Raw genomic sequence first — 27,089 nt, forward strand, 5'->3', positions numbered from 1 at the left:
CTGTTCCAAAAGAGAACAAACATGTCAAAGTTGTATATTGCACCTGTTTTACAACACCTGCTAATTTAGGCAGTGGTTTAATTGTGTACGGCAGAGCCATCAGATAGCCTTCTATATGATAAGGCTGGTGATATTACGTGTGATATAAACCCCCCCGTTTGATTTGAATAACTGCCCACGGAGGAGAAATGTCCCATCATGTCAAACTTAGCTTGTTCTTTTCCTCTCTCTCTTTTTCCTCTTTTTTTCCCTGAGGAGTTTCTAGTCAGAAGTCACATGTCATCTCCTGCAGAGCTTCGGCAGCATTGTTTTCCTCATGGCGGAACCTGCTTAAAGCAAGCATAAGCCACCCCTGTAATCTCGCAACCGGCAGGACAAGGAGAGAAAATTGCGTGGTGACGTAAGGAATAATCTTCTTGTTGGGGGAAATTGCATTCTGAGCAGAGTGAAGAAATCCCTCGTTATTTTTAGAATAGCTGTTTGCTTATTAACAGTTAAAATGTCATTGGAAACACAACCCCATGACCAACTTATTTTCCACGCCTCAAAGAAAAAGCTGTCCAAACTTTTTTTTAATTTGGGGTATTTTATTTTGATATGAAATTCTCCCTCCTAGTCAGTTCCCCACTAAAGGGGTTTTGAAGCATATACACGCAGTACAGGATGCAACGTTTCCCACACGGGGAAAAAAAGCCCGCACCCTGTCCCCATCTGTACATTTTGGGTCACACATAGTTTGACACCATGGGAAACTCAGCATCAGCATCCCACAACCGGATGGCAGAAAGGCCACTGTTGCAGGAAGCATCCACTTGTGAGTCCCGAAGCCGGGGAGATAATCTCGCCTAGAAAAGAGAGAAGATGATATCGACCATCTGCTTCGTCTCGAGGGGATTTGATTGGCTTGTGGCAGCAGAGCGGAGCCATGGGGATGATTAGGCCTCCCTGGTGTCCCGTTCCACTGGGTGCCAGGCTCAATGTCGCCACTGATTGGATCCACTAATCTTGTCCTGTGTGAATTAAATCTAAAGTGGGGAGGAGGAGGAGGATTGCATTCACTTTGCCCTGTGCCCTGCTTCTCTGTCTTGGTGTGCGTGTTGCTGCAACGTCACCTTAACTCTCCCATGATTAACAGTTACAGTACGTCTGTATCATTTGACAGTTTCTGCATGACGTGAACAGGCATCCAAAGTGATCAAACTCCAAATGGCACTTTTTTTTTCTCTGCTCTGTGCTAACAATATACATTAAGCCCAATCAGGAATTGTGGTTTATAATTTGGTTTTGAAAAAATTAAGCCGATTAATGCATCAAGAAAGCACAAGTGTTTACATTTAACCTGAAGGCCCTGAATGAAGATCAAGTTAAATATGAGTTTTTCTTAGGTTAGTAAGTTAAGTGTAACATGCAACATGTATGTAAAAGTTCATGTTTAGCAGGTATAAAGATAAACATGATTAGTCATTAGTTTGGCAGGTCATGAATGTAAACATAAAGTATCAGACAAAAAGTAATTTTGATCAAAGGGTGGCGTTAAATGAAAGTTAAAATTTATTACAACCCATCCACCGGATATCGTGAATCTGGGTACTAAATTTCCGACCTATCTGTCGAAACATTTTTAAGATATTTCTGTCCTAAAAACACATTTAGGTGCTTTAGGTGGAGGTGCTGCCGTAAAGTCACAGGTTCAACAAAGTCAGTAGAGTACATCATCTGGGAACCATGAATTTCTATGAACCACATTCTGTCGTTTTCCATCAGACAGATGTTCAGAAATTATACTGGTTAAGTAAAAACTTTGCTATATTGTTATAATTACCACAGCCATTAAGAGGCATTCTGCAGGAACTCGCTCGGTATCAAATTATATTGCAATATATCAAATAGTTGGAAAGATATTAAACTCTTAGAAATATTTGTCAACCTCAATCTGAACCATAATTTGCTTGGTGGGAACAAATGATTCTTAATCTGGGGATGAGGATATTTCCTGACTACCCATCCAACAGTTTTTTGGTTATCATAGATTAATTTTGAATAAACACATCACCCTTTGCTTAAGGTATATTAAATGACAACGTTCATATCTTTTCAGGTGTGATTCATAAAATAAAACAAAATTAAAGGCAGTTACATTTGAAGAGGAGTAACGTAGATATGTTGAGGAGCAGAGATTTAGTCCCGCAGGTTGTGCATTTTCCGATGATTGCTCACGTGTGCCCTCAAAATAATCAAACATGTCATGCTATCATCATCTTCATCTGTCTTTGGGCATTAAACAAACAACAAGAGTTTGATACCAAGTTTCTCTCTGTCTCTGTTTGCCCTCCAGAGGGATCCATACAGGAGCTAACGTTGCCCGTTGCCCAGATATCGTCATAGTAACCCTGGCTGTAGGGCTTTCTTGGCTCTCTTAAATGCGGAAGCCACTTCGTCCTGAGGGGGAAAGATGGAAAGATGACAGCTCCATTCACAAAAACAGTTCTACAACATCGAGGGAGCAGTTTTGGTTCTTTGAACGCGGAGCCAGCTGAAGTGCAGGTTCCAGAGACGGGCTTGTGATCTAAGTGTGTCCCCTGGGAAGGCTGGGAATATGTGGTTCGGAAAAATTAATGAGTATCTCCTGTCGCCTGCTAAGTCTCAATGTGTCCAAACTCCCCGGTGTGAATGTGTGTAGCGGCATGAATATGAAACACGGTAATTATGGAGAAGGAATAATAATTTAAAGAGGGAAATCTTTTTTGTCGTAAATAAGAAAAGGTACTTCATGCTTCATCAACACATTTTGCCAGGGTGTGGTGGCTGGCTGCCAGTAACCTTTATGACTACAGGGCTGGACACAGTACAGAGTTATCCATCGCTCCTCAGCTGTCCTCATAAACAAGCCCATCTCAAGTATCCCCTGTTCTTTAAATCCTCCATCCTTGAAATCATCCAGCTTGTTTAATGTTTTATTGTATTTTTTTTGATTTGCAAGTGTCACTCGCTGACTGGAAGAGTTTGCTATTTTGAGGGGAGACTTGGCAAAGATGCTGACGGAACAAGAATAAGATGACAAATTGAGTGACGGAGAGACAGAGAGAGATGGAAAACGAGGCTGCATACAGTAGTTGCACCGTGTTACTGGTAGGATGTGTCACTTTCACCTCAACAAGGGTAATTCATTTGAACTGTTTTCTGAAAGTGGACCCACATTGCCAGCTGGGCTTGTTCTAATTGGAGCAGGCAGCATAAATGGAGGTCAGGAAGGCTTTGTGTTCGCTATTGTGGCTCCCTTGCTGATGCACCTCCATTATAGGTAACAAAGTGCGACACCACATGGAGCCAAGTCCTCTCGGTCCAAGGTGCTACTGGTCAACAGCCAACATGAGCATGAAGTAGGTATCACTTTTTGTTTCCTGGCTCTGGATGTATTTGTCAGAGTCAGACGAGCCAGAAGGATAAAGGTCAGCGGCATGAATAGACAAGCAGTTACTGGCAGAGATACAGTGAAGTGATTGAAAGTCTGTGAAATTATTCTACCGCGGTCACAATGTTGGCAAACCGCCTCAGGCAAAGATGTATTTCTGTTAAAGGGAAAGCGTGAGCAGTAAAGCAAACACACACACACCTGCATGTAAGCAGCTGAATGGTTGTTGTTATTGTTGTTGTTGTTGCTGTTGTTGTTGCTGTTGTTGCTACTACTGCTACTTTGAGTGGCCAGACACACCCACAGTGAATAAATATAAATATTGTCTTTCAGTAGGCCCGGAGAATGGAAAAAGCCTGAATCCTGTCCAACATATTGTACCTGCTTGATTCTCCTATTCCTCCCCCGAGTGTCATGAGACATTCAGCTGTCGAAGATGAAACCAAAAATGGATGTCAGTTGGTGTGTGTGTGTGAGTATGAGGTTATTATAGTTCAAAATGAGTGACCGCAAGTATATGTTAAAACAAGCAAAGCAAAATTAGCAGGAATCATGTGAAATTTGGCTGTTGAACGTGATGTGTGAATGACATCAAAGTATGAAAGAGTAAGGTTGAAAGACTTGGAAATGTCCTTGGTATAAATCCATTTCAAGGCATTAAAAGCTTAAATAACAGACGGATAGAATACATAAAAGCTGAACAATTTAACCCCATATGACACTAAAAAGAGTAATACTACAGCCTGATGAGTGGACAGATCACCACAGGGCTTTCTCTGTCACCAGCCAGGAACCCCCTTCACACACACACACACACACACACACACACACACACACAGGTTCTGGCAGTGTGTCAGCTGTTGGCTCTTTGGTGAAACACATTTATCTGTGATCTGACACTCATGTACTTTTAAAAGTTAACTGTAAACCTGTGTGGGTCCAACAAAAATGAATGTCCTTGATTAGAACCAAAGTTGAACTGTGATGTCTCGCGCTCACATTAACTTCCTGCTGCTAGTTTCACTTTGAACAGAATTAAGTAGGTTTAAAACAGAAGATAGTTGGATATTTTTTTTGTGTCATATTTGATGAAGCTATCTCAACCAGGTCGGTAATGTTTAAAAGAAGCTTTTCCAAACTTTAAAGACCTCTATTAAAGAATTATACATGCAAGAAAAAAAATCCCTCAGAAATGCACGCCTGAATAATTCCCGACCATTTTAGTCACTGTATACTTTATCTTTGTGTGCTTACATCCATAGCTACTACCGGAGTATGCTGTTACGATTGCATTCCTTTTCTTAATTGGGTTATCGTTTCTGCAGCAGAGACGTCACATTGAATGGGCTTGCAACGTGATCCCCTAGGGAGTCGCAGTTTAAAAAAACGACAGGTGAGTATCAGCATTTTTCCCCCTGAGCCACAAGCCCTCATTAGTCACCCTGCTGCCATTATTGAGTGTCTGGCTGGCCAGCAGCTCTCCACTGCAGCGTCAGACCTGCCAGAGGACTTATGCAATGCTGCTATGTCATCAGAATTATATAATTATTTTATTTAATTCTATTGCACTCTAGGAAGATCCATTTTGGTGATTTAAAAAAAAAAAAAAAATGTAGGGTGACGTTAAAGGCTTTTAAACCATGCTGCAGACAATACTGAAAGTTACTTGACAATATCAGATCACAGGCTTCAACAGTCTTTTTCCTATGGCATTGCTATGAGGCAAATACATTCTATGAGTTATATACTTGTCAAGATCAAGGTCAAAGACACCATCGAGCACCCTCAGAATTGTATTGGGTTTCGTCCTCAGAGAGAAAACAAGCTGTCTGTGTGTCCCACTTACAGAAGTGTTGAGGCAGTAAGTCTGTGACAGAATGGTGACAGTGTGTGAATGGTTCTGCTGCTGCAGTTGAACCTTTATGTCAAGATTAACTTGACTTGCTTTCTTGGAAGTGACAAAAAGGGGAGTGGCTAAGCGTAAAAAAAAGATATAACATCTGTCAGATGGCTGGAAACAAAGTCAAAGTATTTCCCAAAATCTGCAGAGACGAATCACACAGTTTATGTCTGCAGGGATTGAATTTCAATTAACTCTACTTAATATCCTATAGGTCTGTGATGGACTGGAGACCTGCCCCCCTCCCTTTCCCTCTACGTGACCCCTGCGCAGGATGAAGCGGACGCAGATAACGGATGTATGAGTGGATTGTATCCTATAACCTAAATGGCAAAGAATCTAGAGAGAGGTACATAGCGCACGCTTTTACAGTACACATTGTTTTCTGACCGGATGGATCCTAAAATCCATTTTGCAAGAGGAGAGATCTAAGTGAACACTCCATTCAGACATGCCTACAAAAACACGTGAAACAAGACAACGGTCATGTCAACAGTCATCCTGGCGTAAAAACACACGGATCGCGATCTTGGATTTTTACACTTTGTCCTCATAATAAAGAAGAACCTCGTGTTTTTCCCCACCTTTTTTTTTAAAACATCTAATTTACGGTGTTAATGTCAATGACGGCACCTGATAACCTCGGCGGCACACTCAGGACATGAATTCAGGCCAAACACACAGAGTTGCAGCTATTTATAAAGCGACAAGCTGCGGATGTGGCCCACATAAGACCAGACTCGGATCATTTTTTTCTGACATAATACCCTTTCTAAATATGTTCAGGAACGACTTTGTCCAGACTACACATGCTTCCTCCTGAGTAATAAATATGCCTGTGATTTTAATACACCTTAAAATTATGTGCATAAACTTTCTCCATGTGACGGTCACTGAAATTAACCAGGGGTGTTTCTGCTTTTCTAAGCTTTGACAAGAGGAGGAATGATACACCTCCACTCGTTGTTTTATCAGTCCGTGCTGAGGTCTGAAACATCGAATATTTCTAGAGCCGTTTCCTCATTTGACGCAAAACAGAGCAATCAAATACATGTGGTGTCATTTTATTCTGTGAGTGAATTGTTGATGTTTGTATTTGTACCTAATCTGAAGGACAAGCTGATCAGCCTGTTGTTAATAAGCTAGTTCAAGGGAATTCGCCAGAGAGACGTCATAGGGATCATTGACAGAAGCTCTCCGGCCAACACTGGCTGTCAATTTCTTTCAAACAGTACATCCAGCACAGACTGAACGGTCACCATCTCATTCTGTTAAACATCAATTCAAATGTTGCAAGAGTTTAGATGTGATATTGATCAAATCAAGAGGATTTTTTTTTTTTTTTAAAGAAAACTGGAAAACAATGGATCTGATGACATTTTTTTTTTATGTAACAAACGTCACTGCAGGAATTAGGACGTTAAAGCAAGTAAAACTTCACCGGTCAAGTTTTTTTTGTTTATTTTTTTTTTACAAACAATGGGAAGTGTAGAGAATTAGTAACAGAAAAACAGAAAAGGGAACAGTCTGCATTTTTACCCCAAACCGGAGCTTTGTGGCATCTTCATTGACTAATGTGGAAAAAGCCTGGAGGCAGCACCCACTTCCTATGTAGAAACAAATCAAATCGGCTCCCTGCCTCCCTGCGGACGTGTCTGATCAATCGGCTGCATTCGGCCAGGATGAGACGTAGACCACGCAGGCAGGATGCAGTTGTGGATGGAAAATAACTAAATTTGCCGACAGTTGTGTCATACGGCAAACAAAGGTTCAGCTATGGAAAAACAATATTTATCACATCTTTTACTTAATAGCATTTTATGCATGTTAATTCTGGATTGGAGGTGTTGCAGGGGAACACAAAATGGCTGTGTATCCTCACTGGAGTAATGGCTCGTCATGCAATCTGGGTCTCCATGTTGTCAGATCACCGCCACTAATTATTATTAATATTTCATTTCCAGGTGGCACGGCGGTGCAGTGGTTAGTATTGTCGCTTCACAGCGAAAATGTTCCGTGTTTGAATCTGGGCCTGGGCCTTTCTGTGGGGGATTTGCATGTTCTCCCTGTGGGTTCTCTCCAGGTCCTCCGGCTTCCACCCACCATCCAAAAACATGCATCTCAGGTTCATTGGTGATTCTACAAATTGCCCTTATGTGTGAATGAGAGCGTGAATGGGCTTTGGTTCTGTCTGTCTCTATGTGTTGGCCCTGTGATAGACTGGCGACCTGTCCAGGGCGTACCCTGCCTTCGCCCAAAGTGAGCTGGGATGGGCTCCAGTCCCCCCCGTGACCCTGCTCAGGATAAAGCAGGTATAGATAATGGATGGATTTCCGCTAAAAAAAAAAAAAAAAAGTCTAGAGATTAAACTCTTGAAAGGATGGGAATAATAGTTGGTCCTGTCTTACTTTTCAGAAAATAATAATTACATGTATCACATTCCAGCTTATTCTTCATATGAACACCTGTTCTCAAGACACTCTGCAGGGCAGAATACACTTATTTTCCACAATGAATGAGTTCTTTCCATTGCTGTCATTGAAAATGACTTCCAGTTGGAGCCGACTGATGTGACTCTGTGGGCTTTCACAGAACTGGAGTGAGTCCGTTTGGTGAATTATAGTAAAGGATTGTGAGCCTGGAATTTGGGCCACAGCTCCAAATTAGAGAAACAGCATGTGTCACACAGGAATTCACTCAGCAGCTCCAGATGTCACACATTTTGGGTCATGATGCACGCTCTCGGAAAAAAAATGTGCCCGGTAGAGTAACATTGAAAGCTGAATGTGATCAGTTTAAAGATCATGCAGACGCAATATCATCATAATGTGGTGTTTACGATTAATGCATCAACGTCACGATGATTATATTTTAGTTTTATTGAAAAAAAAAAAAGGACATAAACAATTTTCAACAACTGCAATTTCAATATACAGTATTTGCATTATAATTTACAAAAGATTAAAAAAAAAAAATCTGTACAGTGTCTGGTTTGTGCAGGAAGGTGGGAAGACCCTGGTAGAAAAATAAAGAACTAAGACAGGAGAAGTGTGAGAACAAATCAAATATTTTAATAGATCTCCTGACCAGATAAGCACTACAGTTTTCTGGCATCTTGCTGACATTTTCCAAGCTTCAATGTGTCACAATAACACCTAGAGTAAAGGTAAAGGTGTGTAGTACTGAAGTCAAGTGTGCTCCATCCGTTTGGGATTTCTGATTGAGTGAAATAATTACTCCTGATCTTTAATAAGACAAAGCAAGGGCCCATTCACAAAAGAAAAATAACTTCACAAGACCTGCAGTGGTGAAGTGAGAGGGTTAACGAGGATGTGTCCAAATTCTGGATGTCTCCCATGCCAAGAACATTGATGCTTATATAAAGGAGACTATGTTAACCTCAATTCAAATAATTCCGTGTTTTAACAGCCAACCACTGTTAGATGAGGGAAAGTTCAGGTTTCAAATCAACTAACAGATGAATTATGGTTGTCTTTTATATATGTACACGTTTGGCTTTGGGTACTTTGGGTAAACAGCTTCTGCTCTTATTGGGGAAAAATAATCTGGTGGGGAAGAAAGTGCACTAAAGCTTTGGAAAACACACTGACATAATCATGCTTGTCTACAGCTAGAAATAACACTAAAAGCTGCATCTGCAATCTTCAAAATGGATACCTTAAAAGACAAATAATACATTGTGGCTCCTAGACTTCTCTCTAAACATACAATATGTAACTTAGCAGCACTTTTCACCAACATTCATAGCCTTGGCTCAGGGTCGAGTTTTCTGTCACGTTCTACCACTGAACAGTATTGCACATTAGAACACAGAAACCTGTAAGAAGTGGCAGTATACTGCACATTGAATCACATCTTATTGCTTCTTCTCCCTGTGACATCTAATGCAGCGTGTGCTCAGTCAAAGCCAAACGACCCAAGCGCCTCTACTCGGACTGAGACTTCTGTTAAGGAACACGTTGCAAAAGATGCTAGACTTAAAGCCAATTCACGGTTTCCACTTTCGCGTGCGCTGACCGGAGCAGACACGCCACAATGTGAGGATACGCCTCATTGTGCTGAACCAGAGTTTGTTTGTTGCCTTCGCATTCTGAGCACAATGTGCGCACACAGCGCAGGGTTTCTGGACAACTCGGAATTCACACTGTGTTTGGGTGCCATCGATGGAAAGCGGGTGCAAATCAAAGCACCTCCCAAAATCCAGCAGGAAATTAAAAATAGATCAAGTCCATTGAGCTCATGGCAGCATGTGATGCACATTTATCAATTCCCAATGGTGACAATAGGGGCCTATGGTCATGAAGGTGATGGTGGAGTGGTTTTGCTCAGGGTTTAATGCTATGTATGTCTGTCTGTACTCTTTCAATGATTGATTATAAAGGTGTGGAACAACGTATATCCTCACACTGCTTCTCCCAAAGTAAACATGCATGCGCAGTTCGTGCACTTGGTCTGTGTGTAGTCCACGTGGTAACACGTTTTGGTCCTGCACACAGACATGATGTATGCAGACCCTCACTGCTTTGGGCAGGTGACAAGATTTTCATCATTTGAACCCTTGCAAACACGCGGATGCAGAAAGTATGAATCGGCCATAAAACCAGTCGATAGATTGAGGACCCGTGCGCGTGTACTCGTGCTCGTAATCTGTGCAAGACATCATTTCCCTGTATTACGCCATGACACCAACACACTGAAGAAGACTCGAAATAAACTTTGCTAAGAGACCAGCTCATTAACAAATGATACCCTTTTTGGTGCTGATTTAAGTTGAACTTGGTAGCCTTTAAAAAAAAGAATATTTAACTTAAAATGATTAAACATTCATTAATTTAGGTTGGCATTAGAAACAAATCTCAAAACTTCAGGTTCAACTCAATCTTTTTAAATACATTTAAATCTATTAAATCATGTCATTTAATCACAATCCCACGTGACATGTATGCCCCCAAAAAAGACTTATTATACCTCCAATAGCTGCTTAATGCAAAAAAAAAATGCAAATAGAATATGCAACTGATTTCTCTGAACCCGGTTCTTTTTTATGATCCAAATTGAATATTCTACTAAAATATCTTAACTTGGATGCTGTTCTGCAGTGTGCACACAAACAAACTACACAGTGTGTAAGTCAAGGCATCTAACTCATTTTATCCCTCTGGCTTCATGCTACCAGTTAATTTATCACCATGTTCACCATAAACAATGTGACGTGTCTGTATGTCCCTGGTGTCATGTGCATGAGCTTCTGCATGAATAGATTTATACTCAAATCACAGATAAACTGTCATGCATCATCAAAAACAGCAATCGGGACCAAAGTTCAAACTTTAACATACCCCGTGGTAGTATTTAACACTTCTTTATACCCGTTGTCATATTTCTGATTCTGCCGTCAAAGGCGTTGATTCCAAAGGCAAAGAGTCCAGGTTGCATTCAGAGTCTGACACCACGTCTGTGTTTGGGTCCTCGAGCGCACTGACCTCAACAGCCCTCATCTCCCTGCTTTCCTCCTCCTCCTCGAACTCCTCCTCCATCTCAACTTTTTCGAGAGCCACTTCGTTCTCGTAACAAAAGGAGTTCCTCAAACTGGAGGCGTTGGACTTCTTCTCAGCCAGGTCCCTGGCACTACAGTCGGGCGTGCTGGGCACCTCGTAGGTGTTGTCGAAGCGCGAGTAGTCCACTTTGTAGTAGTTCTTTTCTTCGAAGAGCACCGGCTCAAAGCGGTGACCCCAGAGGATCTCGCTGGCCACGTAGGAGCTCCGGCACTGAGTCGTCATGGCTGTCGCCTCGACCATGCCCTCCAGAATCACTACAATCTCAAACTCTGCTGTTTCCAAATTATGTTTGCTCATCTCATAGAATGGGCTGTCCTCGTCAATCTCATGCACAATGGTAATCGGAGACACCAGGAAGATTCTGTCGATGCCGCTGTCGAAGCCTACGTCAATGTCGACCTGGTCCAGGGGGATGAACTCTCCCTCGGCCGTGGTGCGGGATTTGAGGAGCTGGGCCCTCACATGGGCCTCCACCAGGTGACTCTTCCTCAGGTTCCCCACCCGCCACATCAGGCAAAGTTTGCCGTCCCTCATGGCAACTGTAGCATAGTGGCTGAACACCAGGGTCTCGTTCCTCTTTTTGGGCTTTGCCATCTTGGCCATTACAGCGCCGATGATAAAAGCATCAATGATGCAGCCCACAATGCTTTGGAAGACCACCGTGAAAACGGCAACAGGGCATTTCTCTGTCACGTAGCGATAACCGTAGCCAATTGTTGTTTGGGTCTCCACTGAGAACAAAAAGGCAGCGGTGAAGCTGTCCACATTAGAAACACACATCTGAGTTGTATTCTCTAAGTCCCCGTAAGAGAGGGCCACTAGCCAGAAGACAAAGCCAAAAAACAACCAGGACAACAGGAAAGAAAGGCAGAATACGAGCAGCATCCAACGCCAGCGAATGTCCACACAGGTGGTGAAGATATCTGCCAGGTAACGCTGGCCTTTCTCACTCATATTGATAAAGTGCACGTTGCAGTGGCCGTCCTTCCTGACGAAGCGGCTCTGACGTTGGTGCTGTGTGTGCCCCTTATTGACATTGCCATTTCCGTAGCCATTTGGTACGACAATAGTCGCCAGCTTCATGCCGTCTTCTTCAGAGGACACAATGCTGTAACGGTGGCTTCGCACACTCCCCATCACTTCCACCTGGGAGGGCTGGGCCGATTCTGCTGTGGAAAACAGTCTAAGTTTTTGGTAGAAGCGTTGGAGAAACAGTTTTGAATGATCCCGGGGACAAACTCAAGCAGAAAATGTGGACAACAGGACTCAGTCGCGTGGGGAACAGGGGACCCTGTGCCTGTGCTTCTGTGGCAGTGCTGTGCGCCGTTGGCGAGGGCAGGTCACTCCTCTCTGACTCCTGCTTTGGACCTCATCAGTGAAGTGGGCTGTGGAAATTACAGACAGAGAGAAAAACAGTTTTAAAGTAATTGGCAGGAACCAGAGCAAAGATCGGCGCGTGAGGGTGTAAGGTTACCTGCTGTCTAAATAATGCATTGTACACTTTGAGGCACAATTCGTGCAGACACAGACAATATACAAACAGAAGACAGGATGCCGGGCTGTCAGGAAGCATTGTGTGTCTATTACCAGCAATAGAAAAAAATATTATTCAACCACTTAGATATCTGACAAGTGGGAAAGGATGTTTACACAGCCTAATGTAAGTATTAATTAGGCAGGTCAGTCCGCAGGGAGCTGAGTCGAATTACAGATCAAGTTCATGTTAATCCAGCGAACAAAGACACTGTACAAGTAGCAGCTCTGTGCAGATGTGTCTCTAAAATGCACAGTCACGAGTATAAACCTTACATGTTGCATGCATTTAAAACTCATAGCACATCCCTAATTATTACATTTCATTATTGAGTACGTACAGAGTCACAACGAACCACAATTGACCAGTAACCTTGCATTACATGTAATAGAGCAACAAGGACAGCTAAATTACAAAAGCTATTGACTCGGTGTGTGCGGAATGAGAGGTCTATTAAAATACAACACCACAGGCTACAAAAGGCCAGGAACATCCAGACATGCTCATCTGAGTTTCACCATTGTGTCCAAGTGGAAAAAGGCGCATAAATAAAGTTCTATATATAGAGGCCTTTTCGGGGAATATTGTGATTACGCTGCACTGCTCATGTTCATTAATTCAAAGTTTTCCCTGCCATTATAAGGTTTATGTGCAGTACCCAAGCCATTTTGGGCACTACCTAAGCCAAATCATTGTGGAGAGCATCAAAACTAACAAAATGGACTTTTCCCAGAGCTAAGGATTGTATTTGTTCCCCAGAGAACTTCTTTAGCAAGTCTTGCATTTAGGCTTTTTGGTTATCTGCTCTAGCTTTTCCCAAGTTTTTGTAAAATTGTACACAGATATGGTCATAATAATGGTAAACAATTCTGTAAAACTGCATAAATTTAAATAATAAATGTAAAAATTTTCCTTGCGGGAAGATCCCCAAAGTCATCAGCAAATAGGTGCCCCTTAATCTTCCACAAACTTGGGAAAAACCCTGTAATTTCACTTTGAAAGCGTAGCACAGATATCAAAAAGAAAACTGTTGACTGGCACAAGTCCCTTTTATGCTATCATCTGATTTCATGTCCATTAAACTGTTCTGGAAATGTTCATAAGTCACGTGGGATAAGATGTGCCGGACAAGGTCTCCCTGCATCATCTTTGTTTTTTTTTCTCAACTAATGATGTCACTGCTGGGTCGACCAGAAATAGCAACATGTCACTCACACCAATGGGAATATGGGGCTTCATTCATCCACAGCTCAAACCGTGCCAATGAATGTTGTTAAATGGGTTTTAGTATTTGACTATGGCAGTGGAAATGTAATTTTGATCGCTTACATATTTGTCTTTATTATAAAACTGCAAAATTTGTGACAAAGTCTGGCCACAGGAAACTTTCCTTCCCCGCAATTACAATATCAAATGTATCTAATAAGCATGCTGGCCATCCAGCTATCCTTTCTTTTAAGTGGGTAGTCTGATGCATTGTGGCATTAAAACAAGTAACCGTGCACAGATACCCCCCCCCCCCTCCTCCCACACACACACACACCCGTACAAATCAGATCTCTAACTTTTGAAGTGTTCTCTTTCTCATTACACTGTACACTATATCTCATCACTTATTACTTCAGGCTGTTACGTGGTGACAGATCAAGGCTTCCAGAAGCTGCACAACCTGTGATTGTTTGTTTTGCATGTGTTCTCAGTAAGAGCCAACAGCTGAGGCAGATGGAAACTAGTTATATAAAGCTGCTCTAATTTTTATTACACAAATCAATAACTATGGCCAGTCGTTCACAGCACGTGGTGTATTTGATTAAAACCTTTTACAACATTTGTTGTCACACATATTTAACATATACTTCTGAGCAAGTTCAATGATTTTGTATTCATTTTATTTCTTAATATCTTATGCTTAATTCATGAATTCTACAGGATAAAGAAAGCCTGCAAAAATGTACCTCATGCACAAATCACGAATTACAGAGTTGAATTCAAATTAAGGACAGAAGAAATTACATCCAGTCCACATCCTGCAGTCACTGAAGGTAGATTCTACTTGTGAAATGATAATAATGCCGAATGTTTCTAAATCTACATTATAGCACAGAAGTAGCATCTTTTCAGGTGTTAAATTCATTTCTCATAACATGACTTTTTAGCGTTTTGCAATGACACATCAATAATTGCTTGTACGTTATCTCCCACAATAGATATCATTTTCCCGCTTCTTACACCTACCTGTTGGTACTTGCGGTGCAAATCTGATCTATTCTTGTTGGAGTAAGTCCCATGTGCGCCATATATGCGCACTTCATCCCGTTTGTTTCTGCAGCTCTTTTATTGTTTTCTCTTAGTTTCCCGTCTGGAGTTAAAAATTCTGCCATAACCCTCTCCAGCAATACTGAAGAAGATATTTGTGGTTGCAAAGACAGACTTTAAAAGCACGTGTGCATACCCCCGCCCCTTTCACAGCGGTGTCCAATAGAAAGCTGCAGCGCCTGTTTGAGGGTCTGAGTCCACGGGGAGTATTTATATTATCTGTCGAGGTGAGAACAATCTTTGGAAATTTGATGTTAAAACAAGAAACAAGCTGCACTGCGGGATCAGAGTTGCAACAAAAAAATGCATGCAATTATGAAATTGGTCGAAACAGTCAAATTAATTATTCTAAATATAGTTGAGTTTAGGCTGTGAGGCAACTTGTTTCCTTTTTCTGTAACCTGAGAAAATAGACACTGGGAATTGTGGAAAAACACTGACTGCATGACAACTGTGTGACGTTCACATAATCACCAGTGCAGGGATATTGAGTGGGTGAACACAAGGTGGCGGTGTAGAGCTACAAAGATGATTGAAGTGGTGCAATGTAACTAAGTACGTTCACTCAAGTAGGCTACTTTACTTTAGTACAAATTCAAGGTTCTTTACTTGAATATATCCATTTGATGCAACTTTAGACTTCCACTCTATCGCAGATATTGTACTTTTTATTGAACTACATTTGTCTGACAGCTTTAAAGATCATTTGCTTTTAAGATTATAATTCTTCATACCCTTCCTGTTGAGTCAAAACCACGTATCTCTAATTTTGGTGACTTTAATTGATCAGAAAACATTAAAATTCAAATAATTAAATGTTCCTCTGTCAAGAAAATAAAATGTTCTGAAAAATGTTTTTCTGAACTGAAAAGTTGACTTTTTACACAGCGACGCTACAAAGATATGATGCTTAAATAGAATATGACGCACTTCTGTAGATTAAAAACCTATAAAGCAATCAAAATTAACTGGGGAGGGAATATAAACATTAATGCAGCAGTAATATTAATCAAAAACATCATATTTTACTGCACAGTAAGTACTTTTACTTGTGATATTTGTGAAGTACATTTTGCTGATACTTAGATCCTTTTACTTTAGTAAGGTTTTGAATGCAGGACTTATTTGTAGTTGAGTATTTTCTACAGTGTGGTATTTGCAGTTTTACTTACATGATAGACCTAAATACTTTTTCTACCCCTGGGAGAAAAAAAAAAAACCTCTCAGAAAGCCTAGAGAGCAGACTTTTCAAGTTTTATTTGTTTTAGATTTGTGGTCATGACTTTTTTATATCGAGCATCATTAAACATATCAAGTAATGAACACTGTATAAATATAAATTCACATATAAACATATTTACAAGAATCCAACTTATCACACTATCCTTTTGGGAACAGTCCACCACGCACTGTAATGTACCCTTCGCATAGATTTATTTGCTCGTTTATGTTACAGAGACGTTTGCTGCATCACCTCCTGAGTGGTGCTGAGATTCGCGTGGTACGCGTGTCCGTTTCTTTTGACTGATGGTGAGAGAGGACCGTCCTCTACAGGACGTCTCCTCCTGTCATACATCTCTGCACTGAGCAAGGGCACCGGCACCCACGTGGTCTCATTAAACAGAGCGTAGTTCACCTTGTAGTGCTTCTTGCCCATTTTCAGCATGTCCTGGAAACGCTGGCCCCAACGGATGTCTGCCGCTGTGTAGGAGGTCCGTGTTTGGTGGAGCACGCCTGTGGAGTCACCGGTGTAGGTGAAAGACACCACCAGTTCAAAGTTTTCCTCCAGCAGGTCGTCTGGGCCCAAACTGTAGAGCGGACTGCCCGGCTCCAGCTTGTGAATAATGGTGGCTGGAGTGGCGAGGACAATGTCCTGGTTCTGGATGTCCAGGTGCTGGTTTGACATCACAATAGAGCCCAGTGGCTTCTTCACATACCGGACTACCTGGGCCCTGGCGACCCCCTCCAGAATGTGATTACCCCTGAAGTCCCCAAGGCGCCATGACAGACACAGACCCCCGTCTCGCAGGTTGACCACTGCGCACCTGCTGAAGCCCACCGTCTGAGCTCTCTTACGAGCACAGGCCATTTTAGCCACAATGATGCCAATGACAACGGTGTCAAGAAGACAGCTGAATACATCTTGGACTGTCACCACAATAATGGCCCCAATACAGTTCTCGGTCATTCCCCTAAAGCCATAACCGATGGTTGCTTGGGTCTCCATTGAGAACAAAAAGGCTCCAGTGAAGCCGCGCACATTCTCCAGACAGGGATTGTTGTCTACATTGTCAATGTCCCCGTGTACATAAGCAATGAGCCAATAACAGAGACCAAAAAAGAGCCAAGAGAGTATATAAGAAAGGGAGAAGATGAGGATCATCGCCCTCCAGCGGATCTCCACAAGGGTGGTGAAGATGTCCTTCAAATATGTGCTCCATTGTCCGGAGGTCTGCTGGAACACCACAGGGAACCTGCCATCTTTCTGCATGAAGCGGAGCCGCCTCCCCTCATGTTTATTTTGTCTGCCCAGTGTGTGGACTGTGGTGTGGCAGGTATCAATGACCTGCTCGCCTGTTTGAGTGCTCATTTTGATTGGGACTGCTTCTCAGTATTCTGCGAAAAGACAGAGATGAGACACAGATTACAACATCTCATCATGGGTAGGAGGGACAGTGTTTTTTACTCATTACACGTGACTAAAATGTAAAAGGCTTTCAGACTTCTTTGTTAAGCAGAAACCTTCATGTTTGAGCGGGCAGCCGAGGTCACCCTGTGCCTCGGGCTATCAGCAGAAAAGGACTTGCAGTGTCCAACTCGGGGTGTGAAAAATGTAGGCTGGTTCAACATCACAAGCTTCCTTATTTGTTGATTATTTACTGGAAGTTTCCTTACAGTCTGTACACTGGCCAAATCAGTTGTGCTAAAAGCTTTTTTATAAACCCTTCAAGGTCCACATTATATCCAAGTGTAATCACACAGAGAATGTCTACGGTGTAAATAAACACATGGTTATGTAAAAAATATGAAATCAATTTCATCATTTGACACATCGTAAACTGAGCACTGTAATATGCACATGTTGAAACATTAATACATTTCAGTTTAGTTTTGCTAATCATTTGTATAGATTAAGTTTTAAGGTGAAGTAGGGGGCTCAGAACAAACAAGTGCCAAAACCACGTTTATGAAACTACTGTTGTACTGAGGTGAGTACACATATTTGCACAAGCTTGGTATATTGTTCCTCAGGTACAAATAGGTTTTGATTTAGTCTAATCATCATGTTTTTTTTTTATGCCTCTGTGCCAACGACAGCCGTGGCTGGGGGCTTTATGTTTTTTTTTTTTTTAAGGTTGTCCGTGAAGGCAATATCTCAAAAATGTCTAATAACATTAAATAATGAAATTATGACATTTTAAATCCTAAAGGTCAAAGGTCAACTTCACTGTGACATCAAGGTGACCATTGTTTAACACGTAACTCCGGAACTGAAGGGAAAATGTTGACCATATGTCACATTTGGTCAGATACTGAGTTGATGTCACTAATCTTGGGTGTTTACATGAAACGGCGATGGTTGTATAGAGATTATATGGCGACGGGTTAAAGATATGTATAAACCATCCATCCGGATGGTGGCGTACTCGAGCGAGGCAGAAATCCTACTTTTTTTAACACGTTTATTTCTCATCTACAGCCAGAAGACCAGGAATTACTGACCCTATATGTAGAGTACCAGCCAGGTAAAAGCATTGTGATTTTTATAACCTGTTTATTAGAAAAGCGAGGCGATTGATGCAGCTGAACTATTGTTTTTTTTTTTTTTTACCTTTAGTCATACCCACTGCTTTTTCCTGAATGTTTAACTAAAAAGTTTGGGATTTTTTTTTTTTTTTTTTGGTTCTGTTGTGTTGGTTGAGTTGTAGCCTACTGTGTTTACTTTAGTCATCTTAAAATTCTTCTTCCTCTCTGTTGTCATTGCCTTCAACGAGACCTCATACTGGATACCTTTGATGGGTTCCTGGAAACTCTCAAAGAGGACTGCTTTCTAAATCTCTTCTCTTCACTTCAGTGAGTCCGTTTGTTGTTGTTTTTTGTACCGTTAATCTCAAAATTTGGTTCGTGTGAATGTCACTGCTTTGTCTCCATGATATCAGAATGCTGCACTCACAGCCTTCATTGTTTTATTAAATACTTCTGTGTGTGCAATTTCATTCAATTTAATACATTTAATAAAAAAAAAAAAAAAAACCAACATAGTTTGTTGTTGATATACAGTATATATAGATTTGGTCCTGACGATGTGACAAGATTAACTGAGGCTTTACCTTTGTTCAGGGAAATCTAGTTCCCACAGTGAAGAACCTCATTTTAAGGCTAATCTCTTTAGTTTTGAGTTTCCACTCTTGGTCTGTGGCAAATGAATAGACCAAAGAGGACTTATTTTAGAGAAAGCAAAAACAAGAACAACAAAAAGCATTGTTGTCATGAAAAGGTTTGTGTCATGTACTTATATGTCTTTACTCAAGTAAGTCTCGGTTAATCAAGCAAAATCTTGACCTCATTGCAGAGCAGTTATTAATCTGTCCTTGTCCTGATAAATTATTACCCTCTAACTACCTCTAATAGCTTTCACCTCCAAATGTTACGTCAAACTTTAACCGCACCACCTTCTTTTCAGTGATACATAAAATTTTCCAAATACTCCTAAAAAAAAAAAAGTCCCTCTCTTATTATCTAACAGCTACTTGAGTTTCACTGATAAAAGGTTTATTATCAGCTGTATGTTTCACAGTAGAATACACTTCCTCACTGATCAATAGTTTTTTTTTTGTTTTTTTTTTTTAAAGCTATGTCCTTCCTGTCAGATTTTATTGCTTAATTGATTCAGCTGAGAACACGTAGCTGATATTTATCTCAGTCTATGATCAATGACTTCTGAAGAGTTCAAATTTAACCCTCCTGTGATGTAACCAAACAACAGTGTGTGATTGTAAACTGTCTTGGTTATAGTGCAATAGTCTCTAACACGTTATTTCCGTCAGTCAGGTAGATATTAATCCGAATGAGATTTTATTGTACAAACAGGCCCCTGTCTGTCGGTAAACTGCAAATGAACTCGTGAGTAAACAACAATAATACTCTGAGACTGAAAAAGTCAAAGCTCGTGGAAATATGCACCATCATGCATGAGACCTTCAGTAGCAAAACTGCTTCAGTACTTGAACCGAGCTCTAATTACTGCATTTTAAAAAATGCTCACATGGTGACACAGAAAAAAAAACAAAAATCTGTTTTCCTTTTTTTTGCCTGTTTTGCATCCATTTGCTGGGAACTGCATGGGACCGCAGTGAGAGCAACAGACAATGCCATGTGCCGGATCAGAGCACGTCAGACCAGTAATCTTTACTCTCATCTCAAAATTAAAGGTCATGACTCCCGCAGAATTATCTTATGTTAAAAAAGAATCATTGAAGCCCATGACGTAATGAAAGAGTTTATTTATGTCAGGTATTATAACTTCTGCCCTGGTTGGCTCATTCTGTAGGAATTGCTCAACTGGATTAGTAAATTATTACTTTAAAGTAGTCTCTACCATGATTGCCAGTGCTATAAAGGGTAAAGATACTTTCAACGTTTTTATGATTCTGCAATTTTTTTTTTTGTCGAAACACAAACACAATTCTTTTACTTCATCTTTATCATGAAAATTTGACTTTCTATTTCTATCGAGTATTCATGTTTATTAAGTATATGCCCTTAAACTGCAATTATTCCAATGTTGAACTTACTTGCAGAGAAGAAATCAGAGTACGTCAGGTGTCACAAAAGTCCATCAGTTGTGTCGAGCGTAACACAATATGTCGCCCCTGCTGGAATAATCTCTGAGATCAGTTGGTTGTACAGTGTGACATTGTTGGGGGCTGTCCTGGTCCTGAGGCAAAGTCCCCTTTTTTTTTTTTCTGATATGACAGCAATCACTTCCCTCTGAAACCTTATTGGACAATCGAGAAGGATTTATGAGCTATGGAATATTTTAGAGGTTCCTTAAGATAAAAACATCAAATGTCCTCTCGCTGTTTGTCCCGGGATGATGAAACAGAAGTTGAGCAATCTAAATAATCGTCGACGAGATAATAAAGGCGGAGACATACTGATGATTTATAAGTTTTTCAGCAGGTTATTTTTTTTAAGTGTCTATTTTCGTCATTTTCCTTCAGATCTCCGTGATTCGTAAGACAGGAGGTTAACCTTTGTTCAATCAGATGGAGACGTCGTCATTGGCACGAGGATTTTCTTTGTCTCAGTTGTCCTCAATTTAGTTCTGATAAGATGAGAAAGATCGCAACTACACCGCCAGGACAATAACTTTTAAATCCCCTTTATTGCAGCCATAAGAGCATTCATAGCTTCTAGGAAGAGGGCAACAACAGCGAAACAACCTTGTTGTGTTTTTAAAAATAGGACATGACATCCTCACCATCCCCGTAACCTGATCCAATATGTAGTGGTTTTTAAGATAGAGATACGAGACATTCCTATCCGGAGATAACCTGGAAAGAACAGTTGACCAGTGTGTCATTTACAGGCATCAACTATATAATGAAGATGTGTAAGCACAGACAGACAGAAAACAGAATACTTCCTTCTGCAGTATAATAGCCTACTAAGAAAGTTACAGATAAGTAGATTGATTTATATATTGACTTGATGTGTCCGGCACCACACTGTGCCCAGACCTTTGGGCTCACAAGACACCACACTGCATTCCAACAATTCAAAATGTGATGTACAGACCCACGATCTAAAAATTAGCACTGTGAAGGAAACAGTTTGCCTCAGCTGCCACGCTCTTTAACTTGTGACCCAGATAGACCTACATATAATGACATTTATGTACCTCGTGAGCCAAAAATGTAAATGCAAGACATTTGATCAGACGAGTGACTGCTGCAGCAAAAGTAAGGAAAACGTTAATCATTAGTGCTATGAAACAATAGCGCAACAACATTTTGAAAGTAAATGAAAGTAAAAACACTTCCTCTGTCAGTAGAAAGGTAACATAATAAAACAGGGGCAACATGCTGCCGGTCTGTGTTTGCGTATGACCTCCAGGTGAAAGGAATTACAGGAAATTAACTGCATGTTGTGGGATGACAGTGATTGAATTTTTTTTTTTTTTTCCAGCCAAAGATGAGTTACAGTTTACTGTAACTGTAAGATCATTTGTGAAATGGGACAGAGATGCATGAAATGGGACATGAAGAAGGAACCAGAAAGTGACAAGTGCTGCGCTCAGAGGGACCTCAGTGGTAGGCTAGTAGAAGGCAAAAGAGAACTCCCTTGAAGATGAAACTTAAAATGAAGTAGGAATAGAAAAGAGCTATGCACAGGTTTGCAAAGTGTTTCCAAGGGTTTCCGAGGTGCTGGTGTTTAAGGTGGAGGTGGAACCTCGGTCAAACCCATCAAGATGCGAGCCACGGATAGGCAGGCGAGATAATAGCATGAGATGTAACTGATAATGATGCACCTATTTTCTAAAGGCACGTTGTCCAACATATAACTATCAAAAAGTAGTGCATCATTTCAGAGTATGTATGAAGATTTGAAAATAACTTTGAAGCGTTCTCTTTTCTCGTAATGAATTTTATTTCATTCCAGACACATCAGCACTGTAGCTCGACATTTTCTTCATTCTGATTTTTCTGTCGTAGATATCTTTTTTTTTTTTTTTTTTACTGCATTATTTTGACAGCGCAGTTCAGAATGTAGAATTACCACTATATAACCTAATAAGGTCACGAGTCAAATTATGAATGCAAATAGAAAGACAACAAAGATGAAATCTGAATTCGTAATCCAGCTGTCAAAACAAGAGTGTTTTTAATTGCTCGGCCTTTCCTCGACCGCACTGCAAACTCGAGCGGTTAAATATTTGTCGTGCATCCATGAGCGGGGAAACTCGTGTCCTAATATGAAAGCGGCAGTCCCATTGTAATGCAGAGGCGCGTGGTCAGCCGGAATGACAAATAGCAGCTGGGGCTACCTGGATCTGCCGGCAGGTAAACAGACAGCGGGTAGCACTTGGCCCTACGACTGTTTGCTCAGGTTTACTGAGGAACATGCCGAGCATTTTGTAATTAATCACGCGGTGGCGTTCTGAAAGGCCATTGTGGGTCAGTCGCATTGTCTTGTAGTGTGCCTTCCGTGGTCTGCTCAGAGTTGTATTGTGCGGTTAAACGTCACAGCCGGGGCTATTTAAGTGTCACGTCAGGCTGAAACCCGGAGAAGGAGAAGACAGGGATGGTGAAAAGTGGCACACAGAGCTGTCAGTCAATCTGTAGTTATTAATTATATGAGAAGTCTTAACACAATCTGCAGAGATGCAGTCAGAAGTGCTGAAACGTCCTACCTCCAGAGTGGAGAAGGCGCTCCTCCTAATGAGTTTACTAACTATAGGTAAGTGTAACTTAAGTACATTGCGGAGAGCTACTAGATTTCACAAAATTATCAGACTTTTTTTTTTTTTTTTTTTTTAAGGTGACAGATTTGGAGAAGTTAAAAAAAAACAACAACAAAAAACAGTCAAGCTTTGAATTATACCTATCTCCAATTTCAGGATGTGGACTTGCTGAATCCAACTGCACAAGTCGCCGATGTCTGGCTGAAATGTTGATCAACAAGGGTTATTTATCTCAGCCACAGAATGAAAACTGCACTCACCCAATTCAAGTGCCATTCATCGAGTACCAAACTCTGTCAGTTGTAAGTATTTTCTTCTGTAGTTCGTGAAGGAGCTAACTGAGAATTATTTCTAATTTTTCCTTTTCGATCTCTGCCATGACAAATGAGTGATTCAAATTCTCCTTTTGTGTTAAAAAATGTTTGTTTTTTTAAATTTTGTGCTGGTGTTATTTTACCTAAGCTTTATTAATGCGAGCCTGGTGACCACGTGTTCAGAATATATTTCGATCAGGTGAACATACCATTCAGGTAATTATTAAAAACCATTATTTAACAAAGCAATATGTGTCATCTTTTTTCACAGAACACAAAGAATCTCCGCCTAATTAGTCGTCTGGAAGCCACAATTGTAAGCTTAAAGATACTTTTTTATATTAACAGGACAAAAGGATATGTTTTGATCACACACATTTTTATTTTAAAACACAGTTATGGAAAGATCCTGCGTTGCAATGGGACACATCCGTTTACAAGTTTGATCAAGTGGTCCTGCCAGTCAATAAAGTCTGGACTCCAGAGCTCCACGTAACAAATGGGTAAGTTAGATATAGGCCTGGACAATATGAACATATCAAAATGTCTTTGACCAGAAAACTCACTATCGATATTGTGACAATATCGTGGGAACAACTATTTGAGCTTTCACAAAAACAAAAACAAAATATTTCCACAATGCGATTTTTCATAAGCAGTCATTAGCAACGTGGTTATAATGACAAAGTGGTTAAAGGCAATTAGTAGAACAGCTACAACAGTCCGGTAAGGTCAGAAAATGACATCACTGTACTGTGATGCAGCCTTTAAAACCAGGAAAAGACGACACTAATGCCATGTTACCATTTTACAGTAACCAAAATCGAAGAGAATATCTAATCTCATATTACGATATAAAAATTAATATATCACCCATCTGTGGTTACTTACATAGCATAAGCGCTTCCAACGATTGTTAAAAATTCAATTCAAGAACTTCTTGAGGTTCCTCTGAGACAACTGTTATCTCTTGTGTTTGTAGAATATTGACAACTATGCAGCACAGTTCTCGTGATCTGCTGGCATCCAGTAACGGCACGGTGAAGCACAAAGTGATCATACACGCAGAGATCAACTGTGAAATCAATCTGTTCAACTATCCCTTCGCTGCTGATGAGTGTCCTGTGGCCATCCACACTTGGTCTAACGATGGTGAGCTCAGAAATTCCCAAATATCTTTACCATATCATTCTACACATTTAGAGCAAACTGGGTTGTTAAGTGATCATTTTCTTATTTGGCCCATTTTCTTCATTTCAAATGTGTTAATTATTATAATTGTACTCTTCTCATATCTGATTTATATTCTTCAACGATGACAAGGTTTTTTTGGGGCATTTTTTTTTTTTTTTTTTAATTTAAAATCGAATTAAAAACACCTCATCGTTTAAATGACATTTCGATTATTTTAGCATTGTCACATGTCATGCCTTTCCACAAGAAAGGAGCATAAATATATGATTTACACAAGGAAAAACGAGGGTGACGATTACTGCTGATTTGTGCTATCAAGTGTATGTGATGGGCTATTTATGAGTTGCCTTTGTAACTATCATGGCATACATATTCATCGAAATACAAAAAAAAAAAAAAAAAAATCGCTTGGTATATATATGACGTGATTTCAAAACAAACAATAATTTGGCTTTATTTCATTCAGGATGTGGTACACAGCTGGAATTGGGTGAAGTGAAGCTGGTTGGTGCCAGCCAGGGAGACTGGGAAACAAACAAAGTGGGCTTCGAGAAAAAAGGAGATGACCGCGATTACATCACAGTGAGTTTATGATCGGTGACAAAAACAGGGAATACCGCTATCTACAAGAATTCATCCCTAAAGACAGCAACTGACTTGTGTGATTGTGATGTTGGGAGGAAACAAATGGTTAAATAATTGATAAGTCTTTTAAAAAAAATAAATATATATTTTAAATGATTTAATTAATGAATCATTTCAGTCATTTTTGAGCAACAACGACAAACGTTCCCCGAGCTCAGCTTCTCCGTTGTGACGATTTCTTGCTTTTCTTTATCGTATGATAGCAAACTTAATATTTCGCTGAGTGTTGGTGGGACAAACTAACCAATGAGAATGAAAGAATAACCTCCAATTGAGCTTTTTTTTTTTTTTTCCCCACTCTCGTCAAACATTTCACGAGAACAGGAATTACCACCTTGCATATGTATTCCTTCCTCCGCCAGTCAAGTTGCAGTATACGTCCGTGCTTTTTTTTTTTTTCCAGAATCAATCTAATCTAGTCAGTTCCTTTTGTAGTCGAAGTGAAGATTTGTGCCAAATTTGAAAAAAAAAAAAAGTACCAGAAAGCGTTACCGAGATATACATGTACCATTCTCTCTTACTAGAGCCATGATATTATGTCCTCTGTGCTTCTCAAGGTGGAACTGAGCCTCAAATCCGCCAACCACTTCATAACGCTGGTGCTGCCCAGCATTCTGATCATTGCGGCTGATATCGTCAGCTTCGCCCTGCCACTGGGAGGCGGCGAACGCAACTGTTTCAAAGTCACTCTGGTGCTCAGCTTCACCATGTTCCTCAACATCCTCAACGCCCAGCTCCCTGGAGATAGCGATTGCAGCCCCATCATCCGTAAGTCACGTCGCATTCACGCACAAGCAAACGCGCTCGTGCGCAAAACAACATGTGCAAAGGGCCTGAGTCACTGAGTTACTACCCACCTGTCTGCGCGGCAGGAATCCACTTCTGCGTCTGCCTGATTCTCTTGGTGTTGAGCATGCTGGTGTCCATGCTGCTGACACGGGTGGCCCAGGACGGCTGCCTCATTTCCCGCCGCTGCTCAAAAGGGTCCGCCCCGAAAAACACAGAAAACAAGGAGAGGGGGGACGAGGGTGAGGAGGACATGATCCTTAAGCGAATACAGCACGCGCCGAGTCTGTCTTACAATACTTAAGTCAATACGGCTTTTTGAAGCTCATTTTTGATAAACAAAGAAACACGCCACGACCTGCTCAAATCATTACTTCTATCCCTGCAGAAATCAAAGCCGACGTCAGCGTCATCCAGCTGACGGTGCCCGAGGACGCTCAAATGCTCAGAAGGGTGGTCAAATTCTTGGAAGACTTTGCTGCCAAGGAGATGGAAACTGAGCATAACCGGAAGTTTGCCAACACACTGGACAAGATCTTTTTCTGGTTCTATTTCATTTGTGGCACCGTATACTTTTGTGTCATGAATACGATGATGGCAAGGCAAAAATGTATCGTTAATCATTTTGAATTCTGGTACTAATACTACTTCCTGGCTTTGCAATATTACGAGGCATTATTTATCTAAAAGAAATCCACTAGACTGAGGTGTTCCTAAATTCACTATTATATGCCAAATATTAACACATTTGCACCTGCAGTTTGTCTCTAGATGGTGAACAAGAATGTTACCGTATTCCTGAAAAGCCAACAAATAAAGAAATTGTATCTTCCACTCGTGTTTTGTTTTTTTTAATTCAAGTCACATGGTGAGTATAAACTATGAGATTCTTATGTGTTGGGACATTTGCACATGTAGCAAAACTGTTCCTGTTTCCACCTA

The 27,089-nt window shown here is 40.8% G+C and overlaps 3 protein-coding genes across 4 annotated transcripts; 1 reads left to right on the forward strand and 2 right to left on the reverse strand.

The window, feature by feature from the left end:
• Positions 1-8,229: 8,229 nt before the first annotated feature.
• On the reverse strand, positions 8,230-14,741 carry LOC138197956 (inward rectifier potassium channel 2-like). Its single transcript, XM_069149023.1, has 2 exons — positions 14,661-14,741; positions 8,230-12,276 (listed from the first exon to the last, which is right to left on the reverse strand). The coding sequence occupies exon 2, from the start codon at positions 12,026-12,028 to the stop codon at positions 10,709-10,711; it is 1,320 nt and encodes a 439-aa protein (XP_069005124.1). The 5' UTR covers positions 12,029-12,276; positions 14,661-14,741; the 3' UTR covers positions 8,230-10,708.
• A 1,430-nt stretch (positions 14,742-16,171) lies between these two features.
• LOC138197958 (inward rectifier potassium channel 16-like) lies at positions 16,172-26,330 on the reverse strand. Of its 2 annotated transcripts, none has more exons than XM_069149026.1 (2): positions 26,219-26,330; positions 16,172-17,357 (listed from the first exon to the last, which is right to left on the reverse strand). In XM_069149026.1, the coding sequence occupies exon 2, from the start codon at positions 17,329-17,331 to the stop codon at positions 16,192-16,194; it is 1,140 nt and encodes a 379-aa protein (XP_069005127.1). In that variant the 5' UTR covers positions 17,332-17,357; positions 26,219-26,330; the 3' UTR covers positions 16,172-16,191. The 2 variants fall into 2 exon arrangements, with proteins under 2 accessions (XP_069005127.1, XP_069005126.1); XM_069149025.1 differs by lacking the exon at positions 26,219-26,330 and adding an exon at positions 20,537-20,592.
• LOC138197957 (5-hydroxytryptamine receptor 3A) lies at positions 23,058-26,952 on the forward strand. Its single transcript, XM_069149024.1, has 9 exons — positions 23,058-23,204; positions 23,365-23,510; positions 23,794-23,838; positions 23,919-24,025; positions 24,505-24,674; positions 25,183-25,298; positions 25,919-26,129; positions 26,234-26,389; positions 26,536-26,952. The coding sequence occupies exons 1-9, from the start codon at positions 23,129-23,131 to the stop codon at positions 26,787-26,789; spliced, it is 1,281 nt and encodes a 426-aa protein (XP_069005125.1). The 5' UTR covers positions 23,058-23,128; the 3' UTR covers positions 26,790-26,952.
• The last annotated feature ends 137 nt before the right edge of the window (positions 26,953-27,089 follow it).

Source organism: Embiotoca jacksoni, unplaced genomic scaffold (genome assembly GCF_022577435.1).
Source record: "Embiotoca jacksoni isolate LCO1_2020_lvr unplaced genomic scaffold, fEmbJac1.0.p SCAF_15, whole genome shotgun sequence".
NCBI lineage: Eukaryota > Metazoa > Chordata > Actinopteri > Embiotocidae > Embiotoca > Embiotoca jacksoni.